This window comes from Buceros rhinoceros, unplaced genomic scaffold (assembly GCF_000710305.1).
Source record: "Buceros rhinoceros silvestris isolate BGI_N320 unplaced genomic scaffold, ASM71030v1 scaffold24598, whole genome shotgun sequence".
Taxonomy (NCBI): domain Eukaryota; kingdom Metazoa; phylum Chordata; class Aves; order Bucerotiformes; family Bucerotidae; genus Buceros; species Buceros rhinoceros.
This window is the reverse complement of record NW_010426663.1, coordinates 5,521-14,632: the sequence shown is the minus strand read 5'-3', so window position 1 is coordinate 14,632 and position 9,112 is coordinate 5,521. Positions and strand designations below refer to the sequence as shown.

The 9,112-nt window shown below is 45.7% G+C and overlaps 1 protein-coding gene across 1 annotated transcript in view; it reads right to left on the bottom strand.

Moving 5' to 3' along the window:
• Positions 1-2,424, bottom strand: part of SOS2 (son of sevenless homolog 2 (Drosophila)) — a gene marked incomplete at its 5' end in the record, with an annotated part of 34,509 nt that extends 32,085 nt beyond the window's left edge. Inside the window, one exon of the mRNA XM_010141610.1 lies at positions 2,299-2,424. Coding sequence (XP_010139912.1) covers positions 2,299-2,424 — 126 coding nt within the window. The remainder of the gene's footprint in view (positions 1-2,298) is intronic.
• Positions 2,425-9,112: the final 6,688 nt, after the last annotated feature.

Sequence of the window (9,112 nt, the reverse complement as noted above, 5' to 3'; positions counted from 1 at the left end):
GCTGAACAGCCAGGCACAGTGACTGCAGTTTAATCCGTGCGTGACTTCAGGTGACTTTTTCATAGCTTCACATTTCAGCAGCTTCTACAGGAGCACAACAGACCAAACTGCTTTGGGCAGCAGCCCCACACTTCAGCAGCCCCAGCTACACAAGGGTGAGACCCCACTCCTGCTGTCCATGAAGTTCTCCAGGTCTCCTGCTGCAGCCCCCATGAGCTGGGGAATTAAAAGCTGAAAGAACAAGTCTAAACTGAACTCTGCCGACTGCTGAAGGGACTTGGGACAGACAGGTTAAGTCTGACAGCAAGGGGGGAGCAGCGATCTCCTCCTGCCTTTGATACAAAGGATTTTGCACATATTCTGAAATCTAACAGGAGGCCTTGGCTCGTCTTAAGAGGCTGCTTTTACATATCTGCACGTGGCTGTTTAAGGGCGATCTCTCTGCGTCAGCCGTCGGTGCCAGGTAAATGGGCGGTGACCTTTCCTCCTGGACAGCAGCCGGCGGCTCCGCGCTGCCTAACCAAAACGAACTTGCCTTGAGATTCCACCAGGAGATTGCCACAGAACAGACCTAACGTGGCATTCAGCTGTCCTCCAACTTCGCCAGCAACACACGCCTTCTGGGCTCAGACTTTTCTGGTTCCCAGTGCCTTCTTGAGAACAATCTGAAGGGCTTTTTCTATTTATAAAACCTTTATAATCTGAGATTTTAGACCTTGACCTTGCAAATACTTAAGTGCGATATTATGTACCAACAGCTCCATTAACTCCAGGCTGTTGTGCAAACTTGAGCGATCGCAGCTCTCGTGTTTGCTCTTAACAGCTCAAAACAGCCGAGGAGCAGAGCCAAAAGCCTTCACTCGGGGGTCTCAGATGCCTGCTGGCACCACAGTCTCACCAACAACCCATAACACAGAACTGGATTATCCTTTCCCCGCTCTGGAAGACTCTCAGTTTACTGACCTACAGGACAACAATGTTTTGGGGAACCCGTTACCACTATTCAGACCTAGCACTGTGTTTTTAAATTAAATAACAGTTATATTGCCGAGTGCAACAATGTTTTATTATTCATAGCTTCAAAATACCACGTAAGGTATATTTAAAATACAACCCATGGGATTTAGTGCTTGCTGGGACATTTGCAGCCACAATTTCCAGAGCTGCCAGTTTTCTCAGGGGCTGTCTGCACTGTGCACAGTTTGGCACACGGTAATTTGTGAAAATCATTAGTTTGTACATACACAGGGTAATTTTATCATCTCATCAACTCAGAAGCAGAAAGCGACGGAGCTGGTGTGCAGCACAATCAGTGCCAACTCAAACCGTCCTGTGTGCTGAAGGGTTCGATCAGCTGGGAACTGGAGAAAGAATAAGGCATTTCTCAGCTCCACACTGAACGTTCAAATCCAGACCCAAGGTAGCAACAATCCTGGGAGCTATTAAGGGGCTATTACGTTTTGCTTTTATTTAGTCATACTATAATCTTTATGCATCAGTATTACAAAATACATTAATCATGAACCAAAATTAATAACTAATGAATTAACTCAATGTTGAATAAAGGGTGATTGCTGCATCTAATAAGAACCTAAAACCCCACAGGCAATTATTTTGTAAATACGTGTTTATTTTTTATGTTTCCATGACACACATACAGAATTAGATGAGACCTTCATTGTGGTGCGGGCTGAAAATCCTAGACATATCGACTGCTGTAAAACAAACACTCTGCAGAGCTATAATGGGTCACAGCTACGCGAAAGCACTTTCTCCCTCCAGAGTGTACGCTGCAGTGCTCTCCATTAACGGCCTCGTTTTGTACCCGATGACACAAAAGCAGACAGCTGCAATAACACAGGAGCCTCAGCGCGTTCAGCAAAGTTCCAGGAACATGCAACTCTACTCCCTCGGCCGCACAAGCAAGGCCTAACAACAGCAACCTTTCATTCCAATATTTACTTTTTTCCTGTTTATTTATGTCAAAGAGTAGGAAAACTTGCAACATCCTTACGTTCAGTCCAAGCAGCAGAAAATCCTTCAAAGTATTCTGCATTTATAAAAATCACGCTGCAAGAAAAAATTCCCACCATTTCCATGCGAAAGCTCTGTATGAGTTTGCAATTCAACTTGCTTTAAAAACCCTGAACACTACATAATCTTTCAGAAAAGTGGCACTAACAAGCTCTGCTCTCCAGATTCATCTTGCTTTAACATCAACCTGCTCTGCTCTGAGTATCTTGGTTCATCCCGGTGATTCTGCAAGCCAGCCCTTGGTTTTCCGCTGTCCGGTCTTACCTCTACATCTTGGACAGTCCGTGGCTGAGCAATGCAGAGTTTGTTTAGCAGCTGAAGTATCAACTCCTCAATGTAATAGAGAGAATCTTCTTTTGCTGAGAGGTTTGGGTGAACCTGTTGCTGAACCTGTCCGAAAGAATTAAAAGAATTAGCTTATTTTTCCCCATGTAAAGCTGTATAGAAAGAAGAATTGCAATAAAAGCAGAGTAAGGGCTGCAAATTTGCACACTTCCAGTCATGTCCCACAAGCTCTCCTACGTATTAAGATGGGAATTCTAAATCCTGCAAAGTTGGCGCCTCTATTCCATTAAAAACTACGTGTTTAGCCTTTGTGGTGGGAAGAGATTTCAAGCCAAGGCAGATTTCTGCCAACGATGCAGCAAAACAATTGCTGTGGGCAATTCTGCAGTTACTCATCCCCAGGATGAGTAACAGTTGTTACTAACCCTACTCATGAGTACTGGGTGACTGTGAGCAGAGAAGGAGCATGGACCCACCAGTGAAAAGACTTAACTACGCGATGACACCGGGGTAAGAGAACTAACCTGTCTGGCAGGGAGCTGAATCAATGCGCTGTCAAAACCCCTGGCAATAAAAACCCACAGCCAAGACACGGGAGAAGGGCAGGAGCAACTCTTTGAGATGCCTCAGAACCAGAAAACTGACTAGAACACGAAACGCTGTCTGAGGGATGAGAGATGTGAAACATTCACAAGAGAGAGGGAGACCTAAGGAAAAGCACGAGTCCAACTTGAGGAGTGTCAAGACCAGGAAATGCGCTGTGAGAAGAGTGGACTTCCACCTCCCTCTAACGCAAGGCAGGGTAGTGCCTTTTATATCTCACGTCACAGAGATTAATCACAGCTTTTGTTTCCAAGGCCAAGCTAGATCAGACAACCTCCAACAGGCCACCTCAGCATGTGCCCACACAAGCTAAAGGGCCACAACTAACTAGCCCTGGTCCAACACGGCTGTTTTCCTACTAAAACCCCCCAAAACCAAAGAGCCTCCACACCTTAAAGAAAAAAAAAAAGGCACTCAAGAGTTAGTCTCAATACTCAGTTTTCCCTGGCAGCCTCTCAATCAGGAAAGTGCTAACTAGATCCTAAACTATAGCCAAAAGGTCCATCAGTAAGACAATGCAGGGAAATTCCCTTCTCTCCCCATACAAATTATATGTTAATCACCTCAAAAAAAGCAATCTTACTACTGACATGGGCATGTACATGGTTTCAGACTCGAAACAAATGGATCAGCAGTTTCTCGTGGGAAGACGGCAACATCTTTGGGTCAGTTCTGATCCTCTGAAATACAGGCACTCCTCTCTCCAAAGACAACAGCTAAGTCCACAAACACTGGGGGGGCTCTGAGGGCTCCCTCCCAATTAACTAACTAGTAATTTCATAGTGATACCTCAGGGACACTCAATTCGCAATGCTGAAGGCTTCTCTAAGTCATGCAAAACCAGGAGCAACAAGGAATTAAGGTGTCTGGCTGCTGTCCTTTCCTGCCGGCCACAGAGGAAGGTGGGCAGAGCTGCCCGGGAGCTGGAGCCACCGCAAGGAACCACTGCTCCACCTCCTGCCGTGCCATGGCCCGAAGGAACTGGGGGAACAGGACTGAGCTTTGCCCCCACACCTTCACATGAGAAGAGAGGAAGAGCCAGGACAGCTAACAGATAGGGACAAAAAGGGCAGATCCACAGAGGGGACCACTGGAAGGGGTGGCTGCCCTTCATCTTCAGCATCCTAGAAGCAGAAATGACTTGGATGGAGAACTCTACCAATGCACTGCTCATAGACCAGGACCGTGCATACCAACGATGGGAATTCAAATGTCACGGGGGAGTGGGAAGGGGGACACACACTGGAAATGAGAAAACATACACTGGTGCTCATTGTAGAGTTCATAATTAGATATTAGATATTAGGAGAAGAGAGTCACGGGGGCTCCTATGTGATACCCAGGGAGAAACACCCTCCCAGGCAACACCACACATTCCTAGTGCTTAATTCCTCGAAAAGAACAAGTGAAGAAACACGTTAATAAAGCTGTTGTACACTAAGAGAGAAGGGAATGCACATTCTCCTTCCAGTTCCGCTGCCCAGCTTTGTTACAGAGTTTTTCAAAGCCCTGTCTGGATTGTTTCTTCTCCTGCACCTCAGATGTGAATCTCTGCTCTCAGCTGCCACGTACCAAGGTCATGTACTACTGAAAGACACAAAAAATAAAAACCCTCAAGAAAAGCAAAACCACTTCTTCAAAACACTTAAGACAGCAGGTTTCCAACAATAGTCAGGGCATTCCATGTTCTTCCTGAACAGGAGAGTTCAATTCACGAAACAATGGGAAACCAGGAAGTGTCGAGCTCGGGTCCCGCCACGTGTCTCTTACACAAGCACTACTACAGCTACAGCATTAGCGAGCGAGCTAGGAAACAAGATAAAGTGATGTCCTCCGCAATGAACCCTTAACGATGCTCCACAGAAATGACTAGAGCCAAGCTCTAAGACGGTGAGAAAGGGAAGCTGTGGCCCCCTTAAGAGGAGATGGGGAACTCCCAGGTAATGTGTCCGACGACATGGCCATTCTCCTCCTCCCTCCAGGGCTGCTCATTTTAAAAACAGCCCTCACTGCCACCAAGAGAAGGACTTCACCTGTAACCAGCTTCAGTTCACAGGTCTGAACAGCTCGTGTTGTACTTTCCTCAGCCTTCTCAAGAGCATGTGGACATCTAACAAGGCTGAGGACAAGCAGAGGAGTACGTGGTCCTCTTCAAACACTGGCAGAGAATCTCAGCTTCATACGACAAACACAAACATATGCACTCAAGTCAATTTTGCTTTGAAAGGAGCAAAACAGACAACAAAGCCCAGCACTCCTTGGTTGAGACAGCTCTTCCCAGAGGATTCAAAAATCAGCTTCCATCTGGGATGCTGCTGCCTGCAGCACTGTAGAGAGCTCCCAGAGGTACTCATGCACTCCCTGGCTTAAAGAGAAGTTATTTGGACATAAGTGCCTTTACTGAGAAAAAACAATTTTACGGCAAGACAATGTTTTCACAGCAAAACAAAAAGCCAGTTATAACCAGCTGATCCAATCAGACACTGCTGCATCAAGAAGAGAACACTTACTCATGCCAGTATTCACCTAAAACCTGACTGACAGCCCTTGAAAAGCAAGGAGAGCCTGACAAAACACCGAGCCTAGGGAAAAAAGCAGGAGGAATTACTGAGTGTGTTTCTCACCCAGGTACGTTCCCGATTGCAGGTTCAGACTGCCACAGCTGAGCACAGCTGCCGTGGAATAACACACCACAGCCAACACCAGGCTCAGTCCGGATCTGATCCGTAATTCTTCCTTTAAGGGTCAAAACACTGAAATGTGCGACGCTGCGGTAACCTGCAAGAGCTCTGAGCAACGGGTATCAGAGAAACCCGATTTTTTAACCTACTTCATCTCTGAAAGAACCCAAGCGGGGTGCCTGAAGTCATCAAAGAGGGAGATGAGAGGTTGTTCCAAGGAACAGGAATGAAGTGACAGGTAGGAGTCCCGTAAGCGTGGCATTTAAACGTGGCCTTAAGGCCTTTCTGGGGGACATGCTTTTACGTTAGATGGGACTTCCTAAACTGCTCCTTCCCTTGCTCCTCTTTTTACTTCCCCCTCCTCTTCCACCCCCCCAACACGCGTGTATTTGGTGAAAAACCAGCAGTGGCTTCGCAGGGGCCTCTCCTTCCTATAGCTGCAGCCTTCAGCAGATTTGGCTCAACCGCATCGGTACAAACAGTGGCTCAAGGGGAGACTGAAAACCCCCTCAAAGGTAAACTGAGCTCTTCCCCTTGGTTCCTTCCGAGAGGCAGATCCTGTACCACTTCGCAAAAGCTTCTAGAGAAAACAGGCAGCTGCAGAGATGAAGTGGAGCTCAAAATTCCTTCTCAGCAAGATGTTAATAGTCCTCAAGGCCTCTGGGAAGAAGCTGTTAAGAAAAGATGAGGATGAAAACTTTTCAAGGAGATAAACAGTATGAGGCCTAGAAACAAACTGATCTCATTTTTTAGAATTAATATAGGGACAAGCTTAATTTTCGAGCATGGTAGTTGTGGCATGGAGTCTAGATCTCAGCTATATCCAGACTTGAGAAATTTCAGAAGTCTTGAGTATAAAAGCAATGGCCAAAGGGTTGTATTGGAACAACAAAAAGCTGAGGAAAAATATACCAGAGTCAAACCTGCCAGTAACTTCTCTTCAGCCTGAGACAAAGCAGCAGCTTGTCTATACTGCCTAAACGTATTTTACATAACACATGTATTTTGGTAGTAAAATCACGTTCAGAAAGCTCCACAGTAAGCGCAAGCGCAAAGCAAGAGATTGTTCATTAAAAAACAGAAAAACCCCAAACCCACGACAGGCACACGGAGCCTCCAGACAGTAAAAATCATCACAGACATGTCAGCTCATATCCCTGAAAAAGCAGACAGCAGTATCGCACTTCTCTACTAACATTCAAAGAAATCCATTTTCAGAAAACAGAACGGGAAGTTTCATTTAAAAAACTGCCACCACAAAATTTGTTGGCATGGCAATAATAGCGTTAAGGGCACGTTAAACGTGTAAACTGCTCCTAACAGAAACTACTCATTCCCCTTTTCCCACAGCCACTGGTTTTGACTCAGGAACGGTTCATATTTTACTTGCCTCGTAAAAACAGTTACATTAGATCAGCAGACAAGTCAAAGTTTGAAAGGCTGTTTGCTTACTTGAGGAACAAAGGATAGAAATTTGAGAGAAAGAAAAATAATTAGAGCATAAAAGTTAAATATTTACTATTACCGGCTGGTTACCATCTTGCCAACACTTGTCAGTGTCTCCACATGCTGTGCTCAAGGTGATGAAAACACATCACTGCCAAAGCACCAGGGAGAAGAAAAAAAGGAATCCAACAGATGTTTGGGTTTAGGCTGGGTTTTATCCCCTATCTTTTCTTGTCTAAAGGTAACACTGCCCATTAGAAACATAAAACACCTGCTCCAGAGGCATTTCCAACCCCTCACCTGGATGATGCTCCAGGGGAAGAGGGGAAGCAGATGGAACAACCTACAGGCCTGTGACGCTCACTCAGTGAAAGATGCTGGCAGCGATATTCCCAATTTTCAAGCATCACTACAGCATAAACCTTTAGAAAGAACCATGGAGATTTAAACACTTGTATTCCAAATAAAAACTCACTGATTTCCCACTTGAATTCCAGTCCAGCAACGTCTAGGTGGCCCATCTGAAATCAAACCAGGCAACGCTGATGGAGAACACTAGAAGCAGTCTCTTAAGCAAAACCCAACTCCGTAATTTTGCTACATTTTAGCTTTCTCACTGCGATTCTAAGCCTTTGGTGCATGGTTAGCAAAATAAAGTAGCCTGGTAGCACAATGAGCTACTAGAACTCCTCAGGTGCAGGTGGTCCATCAGCTCTGCCTGCAGAAACAGCGAGGGCCGTGAAGTGACTGCTCAGAGGCGGGTCACCTCACACCACCGCTGCAGTGTGCATGGAACTGTTTCCCATCTTTAGCTATTTAACCCCTAAGCTCCTTTAGCACACTCTAGTTGAGGGTAAGGTGAATGGAAGGAGATTTGCGCTGGGTGGTGCAGACACATAACACACCTCGACGGCAGGTGGTGGAAGGGACTGGTGGGTCACCAGATGTGTTTTCATCAGCCCAGCTGAGTTTCCTCAGAAAGTCACCACCGACAGCGTCTGCTGTTGGTACCTCCCGACCATAGCTCGCTTCTGCTGTATCTGCTCTCATCCACATTTCAGATTTTGTTTCTCACATTTTCATAGATGCTTCACATCTCTGCTTTTCTACCCAAACACACAAAGTCACTTTTCTCCAGTTGATTGTTTCCTTTTACACAGAGTCAAGGAGAAACTGAAGTGTGTCTTTTTAACAAACACATGTATTTTAACCTTAAAAATGGATGGAAAATTAAGTATTTTAATTTTATCAACTGATATAAATTGAGATAAACCCTGAACGAGCTTGGCACAGCCTCTGCCCTGCGATACAGAAGGAAAACACTATGGCCAGCATGGAGGTTGCTGTACGCACATCTTACTTGAATGCTAACAGCTTCTAATGCTCCCCCATCTCCTCACCACATCACCCTGCAGAGCCAAGAGCTGCTCTGGGCTCTGATCCCAGCACCCGCAAGCTCCCTCTCCGCACTTTTTCCATCAGGCCCTTCCCAAGAAGAAACGCTCACTTAGGTAGGCTGAATTATTCAAACAGACTGTAACTAATTAGGTCTTCAGAAGACTTTAAAATAAAATTCATTAATGAGCAACACAGACCAGGAGAGTAAGCTTTGACATTACACTTTAAGTGAACAAATGCAGCGATACAATAAATGGTGAAAACCAAAGACACATACTACTTAAAAGGAGGAAAAAAAGGCCAAACCTTAAATCTGGAGACAGTGGAGACTGTCAGGGTAATTTCTTTGTGAACCCAATAGTCATTGAAATGACATTAAAAGAATCAGGGGGAATAAAGAGGCCATAAGTATGGGGAAGACATCGAGCCCAGCACTGTTTTCTTACCAGCTAACCCGCTGAACCCAAGGAATGGCAGCACACCACTCGCTGAAACGCCTGGCAGGAAGGGAATTGGTGAGGTAATTGTAAAAGCAAACAACAGTCTCACCAGCTTCTCCAGGGGAGATTAGATAATGCTGGCACTGCGCAAAGCAGAGAAGAGAGGTGAAACACTGCAGAAAGCAGCTGGAGAGGAGGCACACACTGCAAGAGGTGAGGCGGTTC